At 44.0% G+C, this 27,721-nt stretch overlaps 1 protein-coding gene across 3 annotated transcripts in view; it reads right to left on the reverse strand.

Annotated features, from left to right (window-relative positions):
- ctnna2 (catenin (cadherin-associated protein), alpha 2) overlaps window positions 1-27,721 on the reverse strand; it is a gene marked incomplete at its 5' end in the record, with an annotated part of 495,295 nt that overhangs the window by 169,961 nt on the left and 297,613 nt on the right. For all 3 annotated transcript variants that reach the window (XM_080759408.1, XM_080759409.1, XM_080759407.1), the window contains one exon: window positions 5,685-5,765. In XM_080759408.1, the coding sequence (XP_080615534.1) occupies window positions 5,685-5,765 (81 nt within the window). The remainder of the gene's footprint in view (window positions 1-5,684; window positions 5,766-27,721) is intronic.

The raw sequence follows: 27,721 nt of genomic DNA on the forward strand, positions 1-27,721 counted from the left end.
CCGGAATTTGGGAAGTGGAGTCAGTTCAGTCAGTCAACCTCAAGGGAGGTTCTTGCCATGCTCAAAGGCCCATACTATGCTCAAGGGGTTAACATGCTGCATTACTATGTGGGAGTATACGTGTGTGCAAGTCTCACACGTCATTCGCCGATGCGGCAGTCAGCTGACTAATTGGGCAGGCTACTTAAGCTCACTAGACTCCATGCTCTTCCTGCCTTCCTCTGCTCATGGTTCCCGGTTGTATGTGATGTTTTCTCCCACCACCACCCCAGCACCACCGGTGGGTTATTGTATTTCTATCTCCCTGCTCTTATGTTTCATGCTGTTGCTCAATCATGCCGAGCAGGGAGAAATCCAGCAGAGCCGAACGCCAAGTCAAATATCATATGCACACTTGTTACTCATTCTGCAATAAATATTGTTTAATCTATTCGTGAGTTGTCTGACTGAACTGTAATAGTCGTAACTTGTGCTTACCACACATTTAAACAAATACCCCCGACTGCTTAAGGAACACAGAAATGGTCATAATGATGTATTGTAAACTGTTCCCCACATGCTATGAACATTTTGACACTGTTGGAAGACAGAGCTGTACTTTGGCAAGCACAGCAGATGCTGCGGCTGCTTACGGCCCGTTTACAAGAGATCTGATTTAACATAACAGTAAATCAATTTGCTGTTTTCTCCCTCATATATGGAGGAATGCATATTGGCGATGTAGGGCAGAAACCTCGTATCTCCATATTTTAACTTTTTGAGGGGTGCTAGCCCCTCCTATGTCTCGCTTTGAGGGTTTGTTTTAAACACAAGCATTGTTTTGCTACCGTTTCACATGGCACATAGTTTTGAGTGTTTGTGCACATTAGGCCAGTTTAACGCAAACATTAAATGTGTTTTTTTTTGCATTATTCGTAGCATGCCCACTAGCTCCACAAGCCATCCAGCGTTTTGACTTGAGCTTGCATGTAAGATCTGGTACTTTTTGCTATTTTTATGATTTTGTCTCTTTGGATATAATAGACAAATTGCTTCTCTACAGGCCCTCTGCAAAATCCTATATAGTCATGTGTGATACAATACAGTGTCTTACACAAAGACATATTTTTTCAAGCAAAGCAAAATATTTAAAGTGCATTTTCACTCATGTGCGTGGGTGTGTGCGTGCGCGCGTGCATGTTATCATCACCAGTGCCATTTAATGACTTGGCACCTTTAGCTGCCCTAAATTGCCATGTCACTGTTATATCAATGACATGTCTTCGTAAGATAAGGGACACCTTGTTTGCTCGAGTTCTCCATAAGCTACTGAAATCCATGTCGATGCTATATTACTCCTCACAAGATTAATATATCCATGTCCATGCTATATTCCTCCTCACACAGATTCATATATACACAGCGGTTCAGACTGTGACATTATATGTAATGTGGTAAAGATAATAATCAATAGTCATCACCGCCTCGTTATACTGTTTGTATTAATGGTGATGCCAGGCCATGTCCAATTGGTTATATATAAGAAAATGCGTTTGTGAATCGTAAAACAATATAAACAATACCAATTTAAATTACGTATATTGATTTTCAAATATCACTATGCTCATGGTCCAAAGACCAATACATGGTTGGAGTGTAATAATTATTAAGGGCACTTTAAATCAGTCTGTTAATAAGGTACATACAGCTCACTGGATTGTTTAAAAATATAAATACATTTCAGTGTTTTCAACACTTTTCATATCAAGGTCCATTATTTATTCAGCAGTTGAGTCACGGACCACCAGGTGATGACATTTAGCCTCTCAGACCCATTTGAGTCACGGACCACCATCTGATGACATTTAGCCTCTCAGACCCATTTGAGCCACGGACCACCATTTGATGACATTTAGCCTCTCAGACCCATTTGAGCCACGGACCACCATTTGATGACATTTAGCCTCTCAGACCCATTTGAGCCACGGACCACCATCTGATGACATTTAGCCTCTCAGACCCATTTGAGTCACGGACCACCATCTGATGACATTTAGCCTCTCAGACCCATTTGAGCCACGGACCACCATCTGATGACATTTAGCCTCTCAGACCTAAAACCTAAAGAATATGTTGTTGTCGTTGGATACGATTAGGTCCACAATTCCATGCTGTATTGATGCACAGCCACCTAATGAGGTACCATTAGGAGAGATAACAGCCAAACGCGTGTAGAATCGTGTAGACTTCTTGTAAATTAAGTAATGCAGAATTGCAGAATAGATTTTACACTCTCAAGAGTTAAATATCTGTAAGGGTCCATTTGGTTGCCAACTCTCTGTCATGTAGCATGGGGACCACTGGTGGTCCCGGGACCACTGGTTGAAAACCACTGCAATATATGTTTGTAGCTTGAAAGCCAGGGCCGGCTCCAGGATGAAATGACTAAAGGGCGCAGTCAAACATTTCGAGGGAGCACACTAAGTGTCGTTAGTTTTATTTCATACAGCTATTGCGTTGTTAAATGGGGAGTCATCGTCAATGCAAGAGTAGTACAGTAGTAGCAGTTGTAGGCAGTAGACACCAGTTTGAATAGCCTACTCATGAACGAAAATACATCGCTTGGATGCACCTGGGATGTATCCTTGGTGATGTATCCCAAGGCCTCAGGGTTTCGGGTCTCACGAACATCATACCCCCGGCCCTCACTCGGGTGACCCAGCCAGGGTGATCAAGTCCCGACTTACGTCCCAGTAGCTACCCTCGATCAGACCCACTAGGGGGACCAGGGCCATGCACACAATCCGTTGGATCCACTCCGGAACTACTCTGCCGTGACTGGGAGGTACTATTCTGGCATGTGGAGGGACTAGGCTCTGTGGGTTGACTCCTGTCCGGGCCCCTCCTACGTCTCACCAGGTCTACTCCTGCTCTCCCCAGGAGTACAGCTATAGGACCTGTGCATTGCACCAGACTCCCAGCACCAGACACTTCATTCAGGAGTGGTGGTTTCTTGAGCCGCAATAGTTCTGCAGGCTCCACCTGGGCAACGGTGGTACTACAGGCTCCACTTGCAGCTCGAATGGCCCTCCTAAAGGCCTCATCGAATTAAATAGTGTGCCAATAGAGTGTCACAGTCCCGCCCCCTACCAGACATTTCAAAAAGTATTTATTTAAAGACATTTTGAGCCTCGTACAAAGCCAAACTCGAGTTGTGACAAATCATGACAACAAACAAAATTTCTCAGGCCGAAAAAATAATTAGAAAGAAGAAGAAAACGGCAGGTTAGAACACGTTGTTTTTCTTCTTTGTAATTATAATTATGTTTGGTCCAAAATATTGTGTTTGTTGTCATGATTTGTCACAACTCAAGTCGACGCTTATAAGGTCTTTAAATAAATATGATTTGAAATGTCTATGGAAAAAATGCATTGGGAATTATACGCTCTATAGCACACTTCATTAGTATTCATTGGCAGGTCTAGTTAATGTGTGAATTGCCTCGAAAACAATGGCTCGCAGCCAGCCATTATCACCTCAAGAAAGGCAAGCAAGGCAATAGCAACACATTCCTTCACATCAGATTTTTTTTAAATATATATGTGAAAAAATAAAATAAAACACACGCTTTTCAGATGGGGCTCCAAGGAGGTAGGGTTAATGGGGGCAATGCGCCCTTTTGCACTTCCATGCAGTGTTGCCAACTTAGCGGATTTGTCGTCATATTTAGCTTCTTTCCAGACCCCCCTAGCGACTGAATTAGTGAAAAGCTTCTGGCGAGAAATCTAGCTTTTTTCCCCTGGTGAATTGGGGACAAATCGTGTTGACAGGCGCCAGATATGCGCCAGAGATAAAAATCTTTTTTTTTTTTTTCTCAGCCTCAAATCCGCGAAATTGGCAAAACTAAAAGTGGTCGGCGCGTCACAGGTCACAGCAGGCTCAGTGGCTTCCTCGGCTCGGTTATGTGCACACTGCACAGACTGTCTACCAGTGCTTCCTCCTTTCTTGCTCTGCCTAGGCGAGTGCGCTCCGGTGCGGTATTTCCGAACGCGCCCCTCGAGCTCGACAGAGCAAGAAAGGAGGAAGCACTGGCAGCTCAGTTTAGTCTGCTAGTAAAAATAAAATACACACTCGGATGCATAAAGTATTAACCTTCTAATTCCTGTATGGATCGGAACAAAATAGCGTTCTAAACATTAGTTGAATTGAGGTATGTTTTTTTTAAATATTACAATGAGTTTAAACGATGTGTTATCAAATGAAGAGATGATACAAACTAAGTGCACTAAGGGGCGCCTAAAAGTCGCTAGGGACGCAAAAAAGTCGCTAGGGGCGGCGCGCGCTATGCGCGCGCATATCCCACCCCTGGCGACTTTTAGCTACTTTTCGAGGAGCCACTAGCTACTTCCGTTACTGGAGAGTTGGCAACACTGCTTCCATGGCGTCAACAGGGCCTATTGAAAGCTCTCCGTAATTGTCTGCCGTGACTAGCCGTAGCAGACCATATTTCTATGGAAGCGTGCCATGCTACACACCCTGCTGTATATTCTGGCAGTATATACGCCTGTTCAGGCTCTCTCTCTCTCTCTCTCCCACGATTTTCCTCCGTTCTTGAGCATTATCCGCGGTGCAACGTACGTCACGCATGCATGCCTCCGCCCAAGGGGTCTGAGCTATACCGAGCTGGGCTGCTTATCTAGCCGGTGTGGTGTTCTGCATAAGTGCATTAACAGGCCAGAATGAATAAGTAGGGCCTCGTGTGCCACTGGAGAGAGGCTGACTCTTATTTACAGCCTAATGCTCGATGCTCTCAGTGGAAGATGGAGAGGTAAGCAGCTCCACCACACAGAGCTGTGTGACTGAAGAAATGCTCATGCATGGAGGAGGCCTTGCACAGAGCTATAGTCGACATTAGCTGGTTATGTATGCTAACAAATAAAATGCTCCACGCGTCCCAAACTCTTCTCCCTTCTGGCTCCAAGACTATGTGGAACGCCCTTCCCAGTGGCGTGCACAGACATTTAGAGGGGCAGGTGCTCAAGTGAAAAAAGGGCACCTTGTGCAGCGCGTGGAACCAGACGGTTGCCTACTTAATAGTGTGAGATTTGCCTAATTAATAGTGTGAGATTTATAGATTCTGGGGCCTAAATAATATATTAGAAGCTTTTTTTGACAGGCAGGCCAATAGGCGGCAGGCCACCAGGAAAGGTCTGGACGTGCTGCCATTCTGCCAGTGCCATCCTGATAATTTCACTGTACCTGTATCAGTGAGTGACAAATAAACCCTCTTCTATATTGAATCCTTTTGCCAGCATCATTCTTGTGAGAGCAACAAAGGGTTGTGGAGTCATCTGTTGGTTTGTATCATTTATGTTCTGTAAAAGTGGTGGCATTAGGGCTTGTTTGTGTGTGCCTCGACGGAGCGGGCGGTATAGTTTCTGCTATCTGCACGCTGGTTGTGGTGGGCTGGTCTGGGCCAAATTCGCACGAAAATGACCGGGCCAAATCTTTGTCCCAGTCCAGCCCTGATGTAGACATAGCACTAGAGTGCATAAGCATAGTTTAATTATGTAGAAATTCGGTCTATTGGTCAAATATCTATGGGTGACAACATCCACTTCGTTCAGATGCAGGTGCGTTAGGCGGAAGCAATCAACAGAAGCAATGATGAAAAAAAAACAGATCCACATGGTCATGGTCTCACCTGTCTACGGAGGTCGCGGGTCTTCTTGGTCATCTTGTCGATAGCAGAGTTCAGAGGGTCACCTTTCTCCTTCCTGCCAGTCTGTGGAAGGAAGAAAAAACATCAGGTTACATGTTTGATATTCCCACACACACACACACACACACACACACACACACTCATATTTGACTAACTACCTTAAAATAGTGAGCGACACCCACAGCCACAATACAAGAGGGAGCGAGAACAACGATCTGGTACCGCCCACTTTCAAAACACACATATGGGTAAATTATCTGTCTACAGCACTGGCAAGCGTGGGATGCCCAGGCTGACCCCCATTTCCTCAAAATATGCAGATCACTTATGTGATAAAGCTGGACCGATTGGCCCGGAAGCAGACAAGTCCACGGATACATATTTTATTTACCTCGGAAAGTGCGTTAAACACCAGCGACAAAACGCCAGCCACAATACAAAAATAAAATAATATTGGGTAAAAGTAAAAGTTCCTATGATATTAAGAAATAAAATAAATACTTGCTGGCTAAACTTTTAAGAAAACAACCAAAACAGGAACTCTGAGATACTGTTACAGACTATTATGCCTCCTTCATTGAGGCCCTGGATCGCAGCTCTCCCCTGATGTAATCTCTTACTAGCCTCAAGTCACACTGAACACTCCTCACCCATGCAGCATTTCTGCTCTTAAACAGGTGGGACAAACCAATAACAGTAATTTGTATAAATTATCTCATGCAAAGGCCAATCCAGCATGAGTTGATGTACAATATTAATGACTGACTCGCTTCTAAAACGTATTTTCAATAAATGCCATTCAATACATATAGGCGCCATGAAACTGTACTTGGCACCCTCCGATCTAGAGAGGAGTGCCAGCAGTGCTGAGGAGAGACAGGTGACAAACATAATGCAACTTCAGTGTCAATAAATACAGATATAAACATATTTAAAGCTCTTTCAATCATTGTGTTAATTACTAAAAATCTCATTTGTACAACATATGAACCGTCACTTCCAATCCAGCTGGTGTTGTCAATTGATGAAGTTGACCTAGCCCTGTGGTCTCATGCGCATGCCAAGGTCCTTTGATATTGTTATTGTCCAAAGGGCATGGGCTCATCGGGCTGCCCCGTGATCTTTTAAAACAGGTCTGAAAATCCACCTTTCATTGATTGATTAATTGATTTATTAACAGTTTGCAGAATTACAGTACATTTCAAGTACAACTCAATACAAAAAACTGTTAACAGTGAGCGGACACATACACTTACACTACACTTGCATTACACTTGTTTACAATAGGGCCCACCATTTTTAATTCATCAAAACATTTAGAGATGTACGAATATACACATCTATAGTCAAAACAGGAAATCATCATTTTCAGCAGTATATATTAAAACTGTGTCCCAGTATTAATCAGTGACCGTCCCAAATGCAATTCACTTGCGACACAGGTGACACTTGATTTCCGGGTAGAGGAGTTTTGCCGCCCTGTGGCCGCTGGGGGTACTGCACCCTGGGTGCGTTTTCACATTTTTAATTCACTAATAAATTCATTATTAATCATTAATGTGTCAAATTAAAAAAAGGGCTTCGTTAAGACCTCCATATTATTATGGTCAATGCCTAAATAAAAATGCCATTACATTGAGGGCTGTCAAACTGGAGAGTCCTTTAAATGAAAATGGTGCTAGAACCATTACAAATATTCTCTTATGGAGCACCTTGGCATATCTTTTCAAGCGGGGGTCCGCAGGAAAATAAGTGTTCATCGGGGGTCCTTGACATGAAAAAGTTTGGGAACCACTGTCATTTGGCATTGCGGATGCCTCCACCTGCACCAACTATTTGCATTTTGCAGTTTACCTCCCTGTCTGGAATCATATTGCATGTGGATGCAGACTTTGAAGCAATTTAATGTTGAATTATTAACGCATTTTGAGAGGTCATAGTGCATGATCTTTGGCCACCCATACTTCTAATCACTTTCTTCTGGATGTCATCTACGTATGCCAAATGTCATGCATTTCGGGGCATGCCTTCCAAACTGGTCTAAGTGCTTAATTTACAATTGCTGCCTTTACGAATTAATTTCAAAACTATAAAGTTGAAACAACGTTTCCATACGCTGTATGTTAGCTGTCTATATACGTATAATTTAGATTGCAGGATGTCGTCCCGTATAATCCGTTATGAATCAAATATTGACCCGAGTGACTCAGAGAGAAAGAACACGGTGACAAGGGGGCCCTTTTTAATTGTTATAGGAGATAATTAATGGCATGCTGTGTTGACCGCACGCTGCTACGTCTCCCTCAGGCCCTCTCCGTCAGACAGTCCACAGCTGCTGGCAGTCACAAGTGTCAACAACAGCCCATACTTAAACAGCAATAACCCTTCTGCCTTCTCTTATTGCTTAGCTCTCCGTCCCGTGTGAAGGACACACCGCCGTCATCTGTGAATGTGTCAGGAATGAGTACGGAGGAGCACCCAAATTAAAGCAGGCAGCCGGATGCAGGGCAGATGGCCTACGTACAACATGAAATTAAACTTTTCCCCTCGCTGCATACGTTTCTTTTCCCTTTTTACCTCCTTTATGATGAATTCCTCTTCTGTTCTTTGGCTATATAGAAGTGTCTATTTGTACGTCTATAAATGTTTTGATGAATTGAACAAGGTGGACCCTCTTGTGAATGTATAATGCTTTATTGGGTCGTTTGTATTGAGTTGTGCTTGAAATGTACTGTAATTCTGCAAACTGTTAAAACATATTTCAATCAATCAATCAAACCTTTCAAAAAATTTAGTTTTTTTAGCAGCCCTGCATGTTTTCTATCTACACAAATTCGCAATTTTGAACAATCAGGCTTTTATGGAAATTGCTCTCAGGAACAGCTCAACTGATTTGGTCCTACGTGTGATGTCATCAGTATCTACTTTGTATAATTCCACCCCCACTTCAGTCTTCAGTTCCAAATTTGCATTTCCACTTTGTTTACAATGTCAGCCGTTGTTGATTTTCCAAGCTGGCATGGAATGGAAACAAGCCCATGGGTTTATCTATAGCATCAGTATTATAATGACTCAAAGATTAAATAATTTGCATATCAGTGACCCCATCACCACTTGTCATCGCCACTTGACCTCGTCACATTTGTGAAGACGGCTCTGGCGTGTTTTTTTTGTGCAAAACGAATGCTTGCAATTGATTCAGAATCATGAATAACCTCTAGTTTGACACGTCACTAAATTTGTGCCTTATATACAGTAGGTTTTCAATGGTTCAACCCCTGAATTTACCATGATCCAAAATGTATATGATTGCTATTTAGATGACCCTAATAATTATTAAAAAAACCTTGAACGATTACTATTGCAACATTTTGGGTCAAATCTTAAATTGACTGCATGGCCTAAAGGCCCTTTTGCCAGCTTCTGGCATTTTATTTTATTTTTAAGTCCACATCAAAAAGCCTCTCCTCGGTCCTCTATATCTCTCCCGATAGAAGAAGGCCAGCCCCATGTCTCTTCTTCTTGAGGAGGTTGAGGAAAAGCCCACCTACAGCGTCTCACCAGATTCCAATAAACCTTTTATTGCTGTATACCATGTGGGAAGGAAGCAGACAGTACTGCGTCACAGCTTGGTAAAGCTAAAGCTCAGCTGTGTATGCGGAAACCACTGCAGACTCAGAGGGTGGAGAAATAGCCCTCACCGCATCAGCCTCGCCACTTCCATCAATCGAGCCACCTCTCCACCTCACAAGGCCTTCAGCGCCATTAAGGATGCTTCCCCGAACACTGGACTGATTTGCCCGCTTCACTCGGAGAGGCATGGGAGATACCTGCAGAATTGACTAAGCACTTGACTAAGCACTGCCTCAAGACGCATTCAAAATGCACTCTTGCACGTGTGATATCTGTGTAACCATAACATCCATCTATAAAGGCATGCACCATGTCTCTGTACGTCTGTCTGTACGTCTGTAAATCCACGTAACTCCAGAACCGTTCGCCCCACCGACTTCAAATTCGACACACGCGTCCCACACCCCCACAGGGAGTGTAGGGCCCGGCGTCTAGTCGGTCGGACCCATGGTTGTCCAGAACCGCCACAAAAGGCCCATGCAGACTCATATACAGTATGGAGCTGGCCTTTTCTGACATCACAACACTCCATATTTGGGCATGCATGACACAAAACTCCATATATAGGAATAAAGGGAGACAGATACAGAAATCTCCATATATGGGTATAAAAGGGACACAGACAGATGGTGGAATGCGGGTACAGCGGGTATTGCATAGCCGGGGTGGGGCATGGATCTCCAACTTCCATCGTTACCGACTCGGTGCTCTACAGCCGGGCAAAGGTCTAGTTCTAATAATACCACGGACAGGACAGGGCGATAATATTACTGTGGTAATATCAAAGATGCTTTTGAATTCCCCCGTGTGCACTAGCCCTCTTTATTTTGGCAAGTGACTGATTAAAAGTATGCCCTGATTAAAGTATGCCACCTCTCAATTTTGCAGCTCATTGTGATAAAAGTGATAACCTTTTTAATAGAGGCTACAATTTCAAGACGGCATCATTAGCGACGCGTGTCGAGCTTTTGAACAGCTGATTAGGCAGTTTAAAGTAATTAGGTTTCTACTGTAGTTTCTTGCAATGGGGATCCAAGGGTCCATGTTGGATCTAGAAAGACAGGGCGATGTGGTTGAATTAAAGGCCTGCAGGTCAGGGCCAATCTACTTCTCTACATCGTTATTTGATATGCACTGTATAGCAACAAGACAACACGTCCTTAGGGGACCTAATCTTGCATCACATTTGACACGTTCGTCTAAAAAGAGATGTACTGTACTGTCGGAGGCTTTTGCCAATAAAAAAAACAAAATCAAACAACAAAAGGCTGTCGGTCTTTGCTTGTGCAAAGGCTCACTGACCATGCTTATCTTCACAAGTGTGTGTGTGTGTGTGTGTGTGTGTGTGTGTGTGTGTGTGTGTGTGTGTGTGTGTGTGTGTGTGTGTGTGTGTGTGTGCGTGTGTGCGTAGGTGCGTGCATGCGTGCGTCAGAGTTTGCAAGATGATCAACAGACTGACTGTCTTGTATATGAGAGAGGGATTCTGTCAAAGGAGAATACCACAGAATACAAAATTAATTGGCTCGTTGCCAAGCAACCGTACAGTGCCGGGGCAGGAACACTGTTACGTTATAGTGCTATAAGGAACAGTCATCCGGCTCTGCAGCCCTGATGACATACGGTAGGCACATATTGATCTGCGTCGTCCATGGATGCGCCGGGGGAGTGACGGCCTTGCCTACTTAACGACAACTTTCTGTGTAATCCAGTTTGGACCCGCAGTCCTTAAAAGTTGAATGAGACCGCCTACAATTAACCCTCCTTCTGCACCATACTCCTTGCTCTTCCATGCATGTGCGTTGTCGTTCACTTCCCTGTTTACCGTTCACAAAGAAAGGCTCGGCGCGCAGAATCTAAGGAGCTCTCCGTGGTTTTGACCAGATGGATATGGATATACTACGCTCTTCATTTCTGACTTCAACATGCCTCTCGTTCAAAATATGAAGCGAGCGATCATCAGCACCTTACTGTATATCGCAATCTTAGCGAGGTAAGCAAGCTAAAATATGTCTCCCGTTTTTTGTCCGGAGGGGGGGGGCTTACAGAGTAGCAGCCATATCTTCCCGGCACCCCGATCTATTTTGAAAGAAATCCTGGCGCTGATTGTGTTAACAAATGCTAGGTTCACTACTACTACTACCAGTAAGACGCCCTGAGGGCGAGAAGCGACCTAAAGGGCGAGGTCGCGGGCACGCATCCGCCTTAGGTGACGGCAGACTGCTGGGCCAACACTATGGCGCTTTGGCACATGGGGGGCGGAGGGGGTCAGATCAACATATGGAATTAATTCTGTACTGGCCATAATATGGCCAGTACAGAATTAATTCCATATGTAAAAACCCAAACCCTGTACACTCAAGACACACTCCATATATTATATGGAGTGTATATGGAGTGAGTTTAAAATCTGGTAAATCCCACCTCAGTATACTTTGTACTGGTGGAATGCGATACATTGGTCTAGTTTCTATATGTTGACGAAATTGTCAATACACTTAACTTAGTTTTAGTCGACAAAAACAACACAGGCTAAAGGATGGTCAGTTATATGTGCCTCTATGTCAAACCCATGTGTCTGCCTCCCTCTCTCCCTCCCTCAGTCAGTCAGTCAGTCAGTCAGTCAGTCAGTCAGTCAGTCAGTCAGTCAGTCAGTCAGTCAGTCAGTCAGTCAGTCAGTCAGTCAGTCAGTCAGTCAGTCAGTCAGTCAGTCAGTCATAGGACTGATATCTGCTCTCAAGCCCATGGGCTCGACGCTGAACGGAAATCCCTCAATGTGTCCATATATCCGTCAGCTTGATCTATCCCCCCCCATTGGGGAGGTGAATGAAATTACAGAATAAATGAAAAGAGAGGTGATGATGAAATGGGATTACGGGGCGTCTCCTTGAATTCAGAGCAGTTGCTTTAAACGGATTGATCCCGCGTCCCTCGTGTCTTTGTGTGCTGAAGGTGTTTGCCGGCAGCCCGAAAACTGAACTTATAATTCACCGCATAGCACTAAAGTATGTATGTATGCTGCTGCTGTCTACACTACATATCTGCTGTCTGTGAGCCGTTCGCCGAAAAAGGACCTTGTGCAAAGGCTCACTGGCCATGCTTATCTTCACAAGTGTGTGTGTGTGTGTGTGTGTGTGTGTGTGTGTGTGTGTTTGTGTGTGCGTGCGTGTGCATGCATGTGCGCATCAGTGATACTCTGACTCTCTATCCCTACCTCCATCCCTCCCTCACTACCTTGTTTTTTTTCTCTCTCTCCCGCACTCCTCTCTCAGACGTCACACACTGCTCATTTATTCTCACTCACACACACACACACACACACACACACACACACACACACACACACACACACACACACACACACACACACACACACACACACACACACACACACACACACACACACACACACACACACACACACACACACACACACACACACACACACACACACACACACACCCTCTAACCTATTGTCAGTGTCTCCCCCTCTCCTCTCCTCTCCTCCCTTCCCCTCGGTCTGTGCTCTCTCTCCATCTACTTGCCATTCTGTTCAGGCAGGATGGAAGCAGCATTTCTCTAGCTGTAGGTTCAGGATGGAAGCAGCATTTCTCTAGCATTAGGTTCAGGATGGAAGCAGCATTTCTCTAGCATTAGGTTCAGGATGGAAGCAGCATTTCTCTAGCATTAGGTTCAGGATGGAAGCAGCATTTCTCTAGCATTAGGTTCAGGATGGAAGCAGCATTTCTCTAGCATTAGGTTCAGGATGGAAGCAGCATTTCTCTAGCATTAGGTTCAGGATGGAAGCAGCATTTCTCTAGCATTAGGTTCAGGATGGAAGCAGCATTTCTCTAGCTGTAGGTTCAGGATTAGTCTTGCGTTACCAGACTGTTGACTCTCACAATTTCCAAATGCTTCATCGTACAGTCTGGACCAACGGAAGAGCTGTCATGAGTAAGCGATAAAGCAGAAGTGGAGCCTCCCACTACCGTTTTGCGCAATTTTTTTTGAACATAAATAGAAATCATCTAAGCATATAATAGCTTGTTGCTTAGCAGAAAATAAAATACAAAAATAAAATGTAAATGTAAAGATATTTTTAAAATATATTTTCGTGAACTGAAATGGCAGCTTCCTTACTCAGCTCATGGGGGCTGTAGTTCCAGACTATATATAGCATTCGGAGATTGTGGAATAGTTGTCTGGCTACGCGACACTAGTTCAGGATGGAAGCATTTCTCTATCGCGTTCCACAGCTATGCTGCTGCCTCCACCACTAGACCACTGTTTCCCAGGGAACAAGTTGTGGGTCACACAGACCAATTTGTATGGGTCACGACTCGAATATAAATACCACATAAATTTTTTCCTACAGAAATATATAAATATTTTAAAATATATATTTTTTAAATGTATTATTTTGAAAGAATTTTAAAGAACTGAACAAACAAACAAAAAAACCTCTATAAATACAAATAATAAAAATTGAGAAGTATAGTCGCGCCGCGTTGTGATCTTATAGATCTGCTATTTTCACTGATTTGGGAAAACAAACTAATCTCTCTTTAAAAAGTTTAGGAACCTCCCTCTCTCTCTCTCTCTCCCCTCGTGTCCCTCTCTCGTCCTCCTTGCTCTTAAACTACACGTCACAATCCTTGGCTTCCTGCCCAACACACTTAATAATAATAACACCCTGGCGGGCGACCCCCTCCATCCTCACCCATCCTTATACCTCCCTCCACTTTCTATTTTTAAACCCCTGCATCTCTGCATCGTGTCCTGTGATACTGTAGGTCAATGCATCGTGTCCTGTGATAGGTCCCTGATCTCTGCATCGTGTCCTGTGATAGGTCCCTGATCTCTGCATCGTGCCCTGTGATAGGTCCCTGCATCTCTGCATCATGTCATGCGATAGGTCCCTGCGTCTCTGCATCGTGTCCTGTGATAGGTCCCTGCATCTCTGCATCGTGTCCTGTGATAGGTCCCTTTGCCGATGTGAGTGAGTCGTGCGTTTTTAGGAACTCAAAATCTATCCGTAAAGCAAGTGACGGCAATTATGGTCATCAAGGTTGATTCTCCAACATCTTGTTTTTTTTTTTCAAACCTACCTTCTATGATGTCACTGAGCATCATGAATAAGGTACTGAAAGACCCTGACAATTACAAAAAATATAACTGTCTATAAACTAAGCTATACGAGTACTTATACTATAGTAACTGCTGAGACCACTGGGCTTTGTATCCGACACAACAACACCAGTGCATTCTGTTTAAGTGCTATAACCTCAGCCTATATACTCCAGAACCTGCATGAATGAAACATAAATAATCTGTTCCGTTGTTGAAATACAAGAGCACTCTAAAACCCAGAGGTGATATTCATGTTGTCCTGAGGCACGGCCAGAGGCCTGTGTTGAATGCGTCGATCGGTCCCTCTTTGTGATGCCTAGCTGTTCCATTCAACATCACTACATAATGTGTTGTTGTTGAATGTGGTGGCTAGCTCTTCAATTCACATTCACTACATAATGTGTTGTTGTTGTTGAATGCAAGTTCATGGTTGTCTCTATGCTTTCAGATTGTAGCCTTTCTCTCATTCTCTCTCTCTCTCTCACACACACAAGTATTGGCATCAAAATGTACTTAAGTATCAAAAAAGTATTCATTATGCAGAATGTCCCATTTCAAGTTTTCTAAGGTATATTTTTTTTTTGTAAAAATAGAAGATCTATAAGCTCACAATGTGACACATCGCCCTATATATATAGGGCTGACGTGGTTAAATGTATGTTTTGTAATCAAAATGTACAAAGTAACTAGTAGCGAAAGTTGAATAATTGTAGTGGAGTGAAAGTACAATATCTGCCTCTGAAATGTAGTGGAGTAGAAGTACTGAAAATGTGACATACTCAAGTAAAGTACTACTTAAATACAGCACTTAAGTAAATGTACTTAGTTACTTTCCACCACTGCTTTGTTTTCTTTCCCTCTCTACACAAACGATCTCGCCAGAAATATCAGATAGTTTGTAGATCTTTTTTCCTCCCTACTTTTGAATGTTCCCAAAATAAGGATGCCAGGGTTTAAACTGAGAAACGTCTCTTCTGATTTATCTCCTTTTCCACTTTGCCGTTTTTATGTTTCTCTCTCGGTTCAATTTCACAGATAAATCCATATTCCAGGGCTGGCCTTTCCTTCCGTAGGTTGTCTATAAGAGGATGTTATTCTCCGTTTGCTGCCAGGCATAAACCACGTTGAATCTGTTAGCTTCCTCCTATAGCTATATGACACGCATGCACCGCCGTGCCATGCGTCATGCACTGCTGGGGAGTGCAGAGAAGAAGCATTATAACGCTATGACACGCATGTTACATGCACTGCTGGGGAGTGCAGAGAAGAAGCATTATAACGCTATGACACGCATGTTACATGCACTGCTGGGGAGTGCAGAGAAGAAGCATTATAACGCTATGACACGCATGTTACATGCACTGCTGGGGAGTGCAGAGAAGAAGCATTATAACGCTATGACACGCATGTGCCATGCGCCATGCACTGCTAAGCAGCATTATAACGCTATGACACACATGTTACATGCACTGCTGGGGAGTGCAGAGAAGCAGCATTGCAGCTATGTGACACGCATGCGTCATGCACTGCTGGGGAGAGGCAGAGAAGCAGCATTATAATGCTATGACACGCATGGGGTTCCAGTTGGTCCCCTGCAGCTACATAACCAAATGGACCCTTATAGATATTTAATACATACGGTTTCATTTTACGCTCTCAGGAGTTAAAATATTGTTTAGAATCTTACATAGTGCTACACCAGAATGTTGGTACTGAACATCGACCAGGACGAGCACATCACCAACAAGTGTCTGTACGTGACATTACCAAGTGTATCAGAGAAGATAGCAGTAAAGAGGATGAGACTAGCTGGCCACTGTACGGGGCATTACCAAGTGTTTCAGAGAAGATAGCAGTAAGGAGGATGACACAGTAGCTGCCACCGACACCAAGAACTCCCGGCCAAAAAGCTTGTACTGTGGGAACCAACACACGGGCATCAATCGAGAGGACGTCCCACACCTATACAGTACCTACGTGGAAATACTAAAGAAAGATGCTGAGCTGAGAGATGAGCTGGCCAGATGTACGGAGGACTGGAGACACTGATGGAGGGCTCGTCTGAGGACGACGTAGAGAGACTCAAGTCTACACAAAATAGAATATTCTTTTGATCATCGTTTGCCTGTTATCTCTCCCACAATGATACCAACATGTAATTGTGGACAACATCTTATCCAACGACAACAGCAATATTTAGTTTTGGGTCTGAGAGGCTAAATGTCATCAAATGGTGGTTCCGTGGCTCCAAATGCTGAATAAATAAATAATGGACCTTGTTGTTGAAAACCACTGCACTAGTGGATATAAACACACGTTGGTATGCGGTGGCGTGCCTGACTGCAGCGGTTCATATTCGCTCCGTGACTACAGAGTAAAGATATACTGATGGAGGATGCCCTATACTGTAGCAGTGCTTAAAGGGATTGATGATATTATTCGTTGCGCTCTGTGTTGAGCATCGAAAACAGCAGAACTACAAGCTCGCACGCGTTGAGCATTGAAAATAGCAGAACTACAAGCTCGCACACCGAGCACACCTGTAGATCTGCTGTTTCCGGTGTGCGACAATACTGCAAAGTCCAGCTTCCAGCGTGTGAAATATTTTGCGTGCATTTCTGCAGACACGACCAGGGCCCAGGGAGTGTGCTGTTTACACCACCATGCACACAGAACCGTGTACAAGGACCCAGGGAGTGTGCTGTTTACACCACCATGCACACAGAACCGTGTACAAGGACCCAGGGAATGTGCTGTTAACATCTGCAGAGGTGCCTCCATGGTGGCTTTTCCCTTTTGCTTTACTTTCTCATCCATCTATTCATTAACCAATTATGCGTCCGTGCGCACGGGGTATTAATGCCTCATCTCATGTTTATCCCCTATACTTGGAAACTGTGCAGGCTATGTTTCTGATTATAATATAAAAGATCAATTACAAAATTGCAATTGCCTCCAAAAAACAACCTAAAACACAAATCTAAAAATATATAGGCCGACATAGAACCAGATTATCATACGACGAAGTCAACATCAGAAGATGATCTATGAAGATATAAGGCTTCTGCCCAATATTATATTATATATATATATATATATATATATATCGCTCCCATTCCCTTCTCATGTAGTGTTTGATGATGAACCAGATGCTTCCTCTCTCTCATCCCACAGCCTGTTTGACCACACAGACGCTAACAGCCAATGACAGGCAGCGAGCCCACAGCAGCACCGTGGGGGGCGGGGGGGGGAGGGGGGGTCAGCGTAATGAGAGGAGCGATGTGAGCAAACGGCGGCGGCCATTAAAGACACGAAGAAACACAGAGCTGTATAGCTGTGTGCCAGAAGAAGAAACACAGAGCTGTATAGCTGTGTGCCAGAAGGCGTTCCCACAACGCCGCCGGCAGCCAGCTGTAGCACCGCACCCCGGCTGTATTGGACCTTTAAGGCCCTATAAGACCACATTCTACAACATTCAGTCTTCTAAATCAGGGGTCATTGAGGGTGTTCCAGGGGGTCCCCAGCCATAAATGATATAGTTTGAAACCAAAATGGACCCTTATGGGTCTGTAACTCTGAGTGTGTATACAAATGGAACCAAATAGACCCGTTTATAGCGCTAGAGCCGTACAAATCTTCTCTTATGGGGGTCCCTGGCATATCTTTTCAAATGTGGGGGTCCACGGGCTAATTAGTGTCCATTCAAGGGTTCCTTTACATGAAAAGGTTTAGGAACCACTGTTATAAATCCTGACAGTTTTCTGAAAAACCCTATGTTTCTATATCAGTTGGTCCTCAAACTATTTCATGTCAGTTTAAAATAATGGTTAAAGGTTATAAAGCGACACAGATGCGTTCCCGTCATAAATGTGCACGCACACACGCACTTGAGAGTATGTTGGCTATCTCTCGAGGCTCAGCACAGGTGCTCTGCTTACACATATGTTTCTCCCTCATTAGCAGTTAAAGAACACACGCTGTACAGTGTGTGTGTGTGTGTGTGTGTGTGTGTGTGTGTGTGTGTGTGTGTGTGTGTGTGTGTGTGTGTGTACGTGCGTGTGTCATGTGTGTCGTGTCTTGCTATAATTACAGCTGGGGTGATCTGACTTGAAAGTGTTATTACAATATTTATGGAGCAAACATTAATTTCTCCATGTTGTCACGTGTACTCTCTCTCTACACGCGTGCTTAACGACGCAATTCAACAACTGTACAGTATTCCTCTGTGTTTTAGAGTATGTCTTCAACAGTGTACAGAGTTTTCCTCTGTGGGATAGTCAGAGCTACAGTACACCCGCTTTGGATGTTATCAACCGATAACCACCAATACGTCATGTTGTGACGAAAGAGAGCTGAGCCACAAGGCAAAGCTCTCTGTCTACCGAGCTATCGTCCTTCCTACTCTCACCTATATGGTCATGAAGTGTGGGCCGCATGACCCAAAGATGGGTGGGCTGGCATCTCTCTTATAGAGATATAGGGTGAGAAGTTCAGTAACGCGAGAGAGAGTAGAGCCGCTGCTTCTTCGCCTGGAAAGGAGCCACAATTATGTGGTACGGGCATCTGGTTAGGATGCCTCTCGGGCGTCTCCCTTGGGAGGTCCTCAAGGCACGTCCCACTGGGAGGAGACCCCCGGGGCAGACCAAGGCGCAGTTGGAGGAAACACATCGAGTCCCTGGCCTTGGAACGTCTCGGGATCCCCCCAGGAGGAAGTCACTAATGTTGCTCTGGAGAGGGAAGTCTGGAATACTCTGGTGGAGCTGTTGCCCCCGTGACCAGACTACGGATAAGTGGTTGAAGATGCGGACGGAAGCATGAGCTCCCCATGTCCCCCGTATATGGGAACAAGGTTGGCGGAGGGTGTGTAGAGCCCAGGATCACATTAGATAATTGACACAGGGGTGAAAAATGGGTTACAAAATCGTGGGATAAAAAAAAATATATAAAAAAGAAGATGGAAGGATGGATGAATGGATGGATGGATGCTCCTCATCAGACAATGAGGCAAAATGGACATTTCCTACTTTAGTATTTTCATAAATGTTTGCTGCTATTGCACATGTGGGACAGTCTAAATTTAGACTCTTTCTATAGTTAGATTTCAGCTGCTTGACCAACGCCTAGTGCATAGACACCCCCAGCCAGGGGACCTCAGCTGGCATTCCACTTCAATAGCCACTGGCCACTAGTGATAAGAAGATGGTTTGCTCACATTCTGTTGGTGTCGGGACATGTTAGGACCCCTACTGTGTTCCTTCCTGGCTGCATGTGCCCCAATTTAGAACAAAAGGGGTTTATATGTGCTCACTGGCCGAGCCCACATCTCGCCATGCTTGTATTCAAGCATGGCGAGAGAATAAAATGGAACCGAGGAAAGATCTGCCTCTGCCTGTCTGTTGCTTCTCAAATCTTCTCCTCGAGCTACACCAGGCTTTTCAGCACGCGTTTACGCGCACACACACACACACACACAGACACACACACACACACACGCACCTATACTGTAGGCCCAGTACTATTTTAAGTGTGTGCATGTGGGGCTCCCGTGTGCGAGTAAACGCACATGAAAAGCCTGGCGTGGCCATCAGTCTAAAGTATTTCAAGACTTTTGTGCGGTGGAGAGAGAACAAACACTCTCCTTTTAAATTCACTTCAGTACATACTGCCTAGTACCGCGAGTAGGCCACTATAGGAAACGTGGAAGTTAAATAACTTTGGTTTACTTGCGTGTTAGGGTTAGAATTGCTGACAAGTTACAACGTCAATATATAGTAAATGTCCATCCTGGCTCCATTGCATGGTCTTGATGAAAGGCTGATGACAGAGATGAAATGGTATTTGATTAAATTGTCCTATATCCCCAGGGTTCTTCCCTTTATGGGTCTTATATCTCATGCTCTTTTGAAAGATCCAATGACACAAGCGAACTAAGGTATGAAAGGATATTTCCAATCTCAATATTGATATTTTTCCAAGTAAAGAAAATGACAAATATTGAATATGGCATCTGATGTCTTGTTATGTTCAGTAGACCTCCCGTCTGTCGTCTGAGACAATCTGTAAAGACTGCAGCTCTGCTCTAACACATTTAGACCTGAGAACAGATTCTACTAAAATGTTTTCTGAATCATGACAGTTTTCTGAATCCACTGCCGTGTCAGTGGATTCTCACACTATTTCATGTCAAGGACCCCGCCAGAATTATATTTGGCCACAGACTCCCATGTTGTTCCAGTCTTCCAGAGACCCCTCCAGAAGCAAAAGATTTGAGTTAAGAGCGTTCACTGGGAAAGAATATATACTCAAAGATTTGTGACATGTACATTTACACGATTTTTCAAAAATAGCAGATCTACCAGCTCGTATACGCTTGTATAGATCTCGGCAACTGGCCGAGTCATGGCTATGAGTCAGATAACGACACAGAGAGGAGCCACAGTGTGACTGACCGAATTCCTGCTCATTAATTTTGTCGTCGACCGCGTTGTGGCAACAGTGGCTTATTGGAACTCTAGTTGGAATGAAGCCTCTTAAGGTAATGGAGTTTTGACAATGTTTTTTTCTCCGATATGGAGCTTCCTTTTTTCATTTTTCAAGGAAACAAAAGTGCACGGGTGACATGTTTTCACTAAAACATGCACCGCATACTAAACAGGTTATTAAAACATATGACACATATAACACATGCACTCGTTCACTCACTCATGGTACTGTAGTCTTCCTGCCCTCGCATGAAATGCAGACCAGCCTCTCGACTGTAACAGAAATATTTAAGAACGTTTTCGCTACTCACCAATACAAAGACGGCTTGTGTGATTAGAGAGCCTACTTTTCCTTAGTGGGTACACCCACCCCCCACCACACATAGAAAATTAACTTTTTGGCGAGAAAGGGATTTTTTTTCACCAGAAGGAAAACATCTTGTCTATGTGATTTTCTCTTGGCAATATCGGCAGAGGGCACCGTGTGAGTCATTTAAAGTTTATTTTTTTCTGGTGAAAAAATAATCCCTTTCTGGCCAAAAAGCACATTTTATACGTGTTGTGGGGGTCTCAGAGTTCGTCCACTAAGGAAAGTAGGCTTTCTAATAACACAAGCCGCCTTTGTATTGGTGAGTATAGGTGAAACGTTCTTTATATTTCTGCAGCAGAGGAGAGGAGGCATGGTCTGCATTTCATGCGAGCACACAGGAAGCAAAGAGTGGCCGAGCCTTAATGCAACTGCAGCAAAGGACGGGCTAGTATGAACCAACGCTTTACACTACTAACTACTAACTGGTGGCAGTATTACACTAATGTATTAATTTATGCTGGAAGTGTACACATCTATTAACGACCCATTAGGGCCCAGAGTTACCGTTATGTTGCAGCACTTACACTTTAATCTGTCATTTCATTAAGGCCATCATTCCAATCAGGGTCTTATCCTGCATGTTTTTCTCTCTCCGTCCTGTAATCAGAGCAGCTGATATTGGCCACCCCGCCACTGCGGCTCTTTAAGGTGCACTTAACGAGCACGACGTCCGTGTGGCGCTACACAGCTGACAGAGACCAGCCTATCTTAATGAGCATCTACAGCTACCAATTACACACAGTGGTAACCAGTGTCTCTCTCTCTCTCTCTCTCTCTCTCTCTCTCTCTCTCTCTCTCTCTCTCGTTATCTTGTGATAGCACACAGCTTGCCCCCTCCCCTCACCCTCTAAGCGTGCTGTAGTCATTGTAAGCACATTGGACGGTAATTGTAGCGCTCACTCCTGCTTAATTGAATTGACAAGTAGCCGGAATTGATATCATTTAGCCCATTGATCTTAGTAGACCTGTATACGTGCCCGTCGGCACCCGGCCTACTTGGGAACGATGCAACTTGGGAACCTTATAATACCCCTTGTCAACTTGTCATAGCACCCGTTTTAGCTATCCGTCTGTGTCCCTTTTGTGCCCATACTGTATGGAGGTCTCTGTCTCTGTCTGAGTCTCTGTCTGTCTGCTTGTGCCTGAAGAGTGCTGCAAACTGACTGTGAAAAGTGGAGTGGTTAAGTAATCAATTGGCAGGTGTGTGGTTGCCATGGCAATCAATTGGCTGAGGCAGAGGCTGGAAATTGCACAGGTGAGGGGACTTGGCCTCATTAGATCCACTGGCAGAGCCTGAGCCTTTTGCTCCATGAATTCCCGTCGCAATCCCAGATCCATTCCTCATCTCTTTCACCTATCCCTCCCCACATTTGGGCATTTTCTCCCATCTAGTTACTGCAATTAGAGGCGATGATGGTCGATCCCTGGGGAGCGCGTGAGCATTTCAACACGGGACGCACAGAGATAATGACCATGAGGAAAACAAAACAAAAAGTTTCTGGAGTGAATTAATACGTTCAGTTTCTTTTTAATTCATATATACCGCAAGAGCATATATATTGCTATGTTAGTGTTTATTTTATTTCTGTTACACAACAAGTAAAAGGCACACATGCTCCAGCTTAACTCATTTTCTGCTAAGGGCGTGTTTGGACGGATTCAATTAATAGTCACAGATCTCCTAGAACGTGATCGGACGCACCCTTAATGTTATAATGCGACCCAGCATTGGACATATTATATTTACAAGTTCTTTGTGTTTCGGTCGCCGGGCAGCGCTTTGTAGCGCAGTGTTGTGACATCATTCAATATCTTCCCTCCGTCCAGACAATCTATAGCAACGTTTTTAGCGACAATCTTTAGCAACGATCTTTAGCGACGACCTTTAGCGGCGATCTTTAGCAACGACCTTTAGCACTGATCTTTAGCAACGATCTTTAGCGACGACCTTTAGCGGCGATCTTTAGCAACGACCTTTAGCACTGATCTTTAGCACTGATCTTTAGCACTGATCTTTATCGACGATCTTTAGCGACAATCTTTAGCGCCGATCTTTAGCACTGATCTTTAGCAACGACCTTTAGCACTGATCTTTAGCGACAATCTTTAGCGCCGATCTTTAGCGACGATCTTTAGCGACGTTTGTCTCGGAAATTATTGATTATTACTTCTGGTTCATAAAATCAGCTACCGTAGTAGTCTAAAAATCAAATCTTCCTAATTTAACCACTAGGGAGGTTTGGGGTTGAAAACATTGAACATCTCACTCCCACCCTTAACAGCTAGGGAGGTTTGAGTTCGAAAACATCGCACTGAAGCAATTTGCGCTGCCATCTGTCTGTCTGTGCCTTGCCTTTTTGATGAACAATGTGGACCCTGTTGTAAACAAGTGTAAGGTTTAATTGGGTCGTCCACTCACAGTTAACAGTCTTTGTATTGAGTTTGTGCTTGAAATGTACTGTAATTCTGCAAACTGTTAATAAATATTTCAATCAATCAATCAAAATGCTGCACCGCTGCACTAAAACACAACTTATTTGAGGAGGAGTGGGACGGGGGCTATGAGAGAGAAGAAGAATCAGGAGGGGGACGGGGGCTATGAGAGAGAAGAAGAATCAGGAGGGGGACGGGGGCTATGAGAGAGAAGAAGAATCAGGAGGGGGACGGGGGCTATGAGAGAGAAGAAGAATCAGGAGGGGGACGGGGGCTATGAGAGAGAAGAAGAATCAGGAGGGGGACGGGGGCTATGAGAGAGAAGAAGAATCAGGAGGGGGACGGGGGCTATGAGAGAGAAGAAGAATCAGGAGGGGGACGGGGGCTATGAGAGAGAAGAAGAATCCGCAGCGTTCCAGCGGCCCGCCGCCCGGCCGGCAGTCTCTAGAGTGGACTGGAATAACTCCACTATTACTGCTTCCATTACCCTCCATGCTAGATGCTCATTTCCAAGCAGTGGTGGAAAAAAGTACACAATTGTTTTACTTAAGTAATTGAAAATGTACTTGAGTAAAAGTACAAAAGTATCGGCATAAAAATGTACTTAAAGTACTAAAAGTAAAAGTATTCATATTGCAGAATGTCACATTTCACAAATTCAAAATGTGTAGAAATTAGATTGAAAATAGACGATCTACAAGCTGCTTGTAGATCGGCTAAAATTGCCAAAGTAACTAGTAACTCAAGTTTTCAAATAATTGTAGTGGAGTAAAAGTACACATTTTGGCTCTGAGATGTAGTGGAGTAGAAGTAAAAGTACTGGAAATTGGAAATACTCAAGTAAAGTACAAATACCCCAAAATTGTACTTAGGTACAGTACTTAAGTAAAAGTACCAATGTTTCCAAGCCCCCTCCCCCCCCCCCGCCCCACTCTCCCCCGGTATAGAGAATGAATGGGTGGACACAAGGGAGGAGATGGTTAGAAAATAATGGATGAGGACAGGTCGGGACATTGTCTGCAAAAAATGCTATGGGAAAGAAGAAAAACATCTCAACATGCACATTCCATTATGTAGCAGCTATTGTCGACGGCTAAACAATCAATGTGTGCGTTGCTGCTCGGGTGAAAATAGAGTTGCCCTGACTGTGCTGTCAAGCTGAAAAGGGACCTGTACGTACTGTATATGGGATGAAAAAAGGCATCCAGATTTATTTACTTATTTTTCGACGAGGAAGGAAAGTTCAGAATGGACAGACACAAACAAGCTATACAGACTATGGCTCACCTCCATGACCCTTGACACCTGCCTGTCTGTCTGTCTGTCTGTCTGTCTGTCTGTCTGTCTGTCGAGTGTTCTGTCTGGCCGTGGCTCAATTTGGTAGCACTTGTACGCTCTCTGATTCATGAATGCATGGATAAATGAATGAGTAAATGAGTAAGAAAGCTGCTATTTCCGGTTCACAAAAATATCTTTGCATTTCTTTTTTCCTTTTCTGCTAAGCAACAAGCTATATATTCTTAGAATCTAAGCAAATAGAAATCATCTAAGCCTTATATGATTTCTATTCATATTAGGATAAATGTGCGTGACTGAGACTGGCTTCGCTTCCACTTTATATTTGACTCATGATCAGAGCTTCCGTTGCTCCAGACTGTATGACGGAAGCATTTATATTTCACTCATGATCAGAGCTTCCGTTGCTCCAGACTGTATGACGGAAGCATTTATATTTCACTCATGATCAGAGCTTCCGTTGCTCCATGTATGACCGCGGAAGCATTTGGAAATTGCGAGAGGCAACAGTCTGGCAACACGAGACTAAAATGAACACCGATACATGAAACGGTGTGTTTGTCTACATACTCAGAGATGCACACACTTTTCCCTCTCACTGCATCCATGCATCGATCCTCTCTCTCTCTCTCTCTCTCTCATAGATCACACTGCAGCGTTGACCCATGCAGACAGGGATAAAATATGCTCCTGACACATCCACTAACCCATGATTCATGGCCATCATCATCAGACCAGTATCGTGTCATTGGGGATTCATGCGTGCATGGCGTGTCTCTAATTGAGCAATGATCTCTTCGGGGCATGTTGTTGTCGCCGAGAAGAAAGCTCTTCATGCAAAGCAGCGATTATAGGATGAAGGGAACATTGTTTGCACTGATACTATCCCTCTAGACTTGACTGAAGAAATGACACATATGATTCCTACACTGTGCACAGCCATTAAAAAGATTTGTAGAAAACAAATGTGATGAGTTGTGACTAAGCCCAGAAGCTAACAATATACCCTACAGATCTTTGGCGGCTGCGTCACCTTCGCCTGTCATTGATGTGTTGAACTGCGGTAACTAAGTCTGATGGAAACGATTTATTCCAGGGTAAATGTTTTACATAACTGTGGAATGGGGTTTTGTTTTCTCATTATGACAATTTGCAATTTAGGCATTTAGCAGATGCTCTTAATCTGGAGGGATTTACAATGAGCAATCTACAACACAAGGTAATACATCAAATGCATAGAAATAGTCATCTAGGATCATAAGCAAGCTAAGAACCTAACATCCGTCAGTGGAATATCTGTACATACAATGAAACTACAAGTATATACCATAAAAAGCTTCTAGCATTTCGTTGCTGTCGGGAGGAAACCTCATAACTAAATTGTTGAGGTTTTAGATTTTATTTAGTATATTGCTTTCTTTTAAAAATATTCGGTTTTCTTTATTTCCTGAAAAATGAACATTTTGCAGTTATGAGGTTTCCTCCCGACAGCAGAGATTTGCATGTGCCTGCAAGGTCGTCGAGGCTAGGGCTACGGCAGGGTACAAATAATATCGACAATGTACAGCCACTTATGCCCTATACCCTATACACTCTAGTTGGTGTCCCTACTTGGTTGTTGGTACCCTCCTTTTTTAAACCCTTCACCTCTCTTCAACATCTTTGGAGAAAATAGTCGACCTACAAGCGAAAACCCTCCTTCACTTTTTTTCAATCTACAAGGTCACAACGGGTCACGTTGCAACTGGTTGCAACCTGTTGAGGGCTTGTCGATCTGCACTTTTTTTGCTAAATTGTAGCAGTTGTGTCTGGGGAGAGAGAGAGAGAGAGAGACAGATATATATATATATATATATATATATATATATATATAGAGAGAGAGAGAGAGAGAGAGAGAGAGAGAGAGAGAGAGAGAGAGAGAGAGAGAGAGAGAGAGAGAGAGAGAGAGAGTGCAGAAATGCTCCAGTTTAAATCACATTTTTATTTTTGGTTGGCAAAGCCTCTTTAATCCATTTAGGACAGAGGCCAGATTCTACAACATGTCTTCTAAATCCTGACAGTTTTCTGGAAAAACCTCATTTTCATGTCAAGGACCCCCAAACATTATATGTAATTGACCCGCCGACCCCCGACTGAAAATATGTTGTTCCACAGACCAACAGAAGCAAAGATTTCAGTTAAAAACATTCACTCTGAACGAATACATATTCAAAGACTTGACACTTTCACGATTCCCCCCCCCCCCCAAAAAAAATCAGCAGACCTACAAGCTCATAGCGCGGCACTTGGTGCCGCACTACGAGCTTGTAGATTGCCGTTTTATTTTCTCCCAACATGCTAACGTTTAAAATAACAGCTTAACGTGGTTTAAACGCTATATGAAAGCGACACAGATGCTGCGTCCTCGCCGGTCTGAATGGGTTAATCCCGCATGCGTCTCCCTCGGGTGACTAAATGACACATTAGCATGCGACTCCTCCGAGGCGGCGCTGTGACTAATGTTGTCATGTTGTCATGGTGCCTGCTCCCACGTGTGCGTGCATGTGTAGGGTAATGTGTGTGCGTGTCTGTGTGTGCGTGGTTGTGCGCGTGCATGCGTGTACCTTCCCAGTGGTGTAATGTACACTTAAGACTTAAGTATAGGCTACTGTAAACTTAAGTACAGTTTTGAGGCGCAG

Source organism: Protomyctophum bolini, assembly GCF_963924005.1.
Source record: "Protomyctophum bolini genome assembly, chromosome: 3".
In the NCBI taxonomy this organism is placed as follows: domain Eukaryota; kingdom Metazoa; phylum Chordata; class Actinopteri; order Myctophiformes; family Myctophidae; genus Protomyctophum; species Protomyctophum bolini.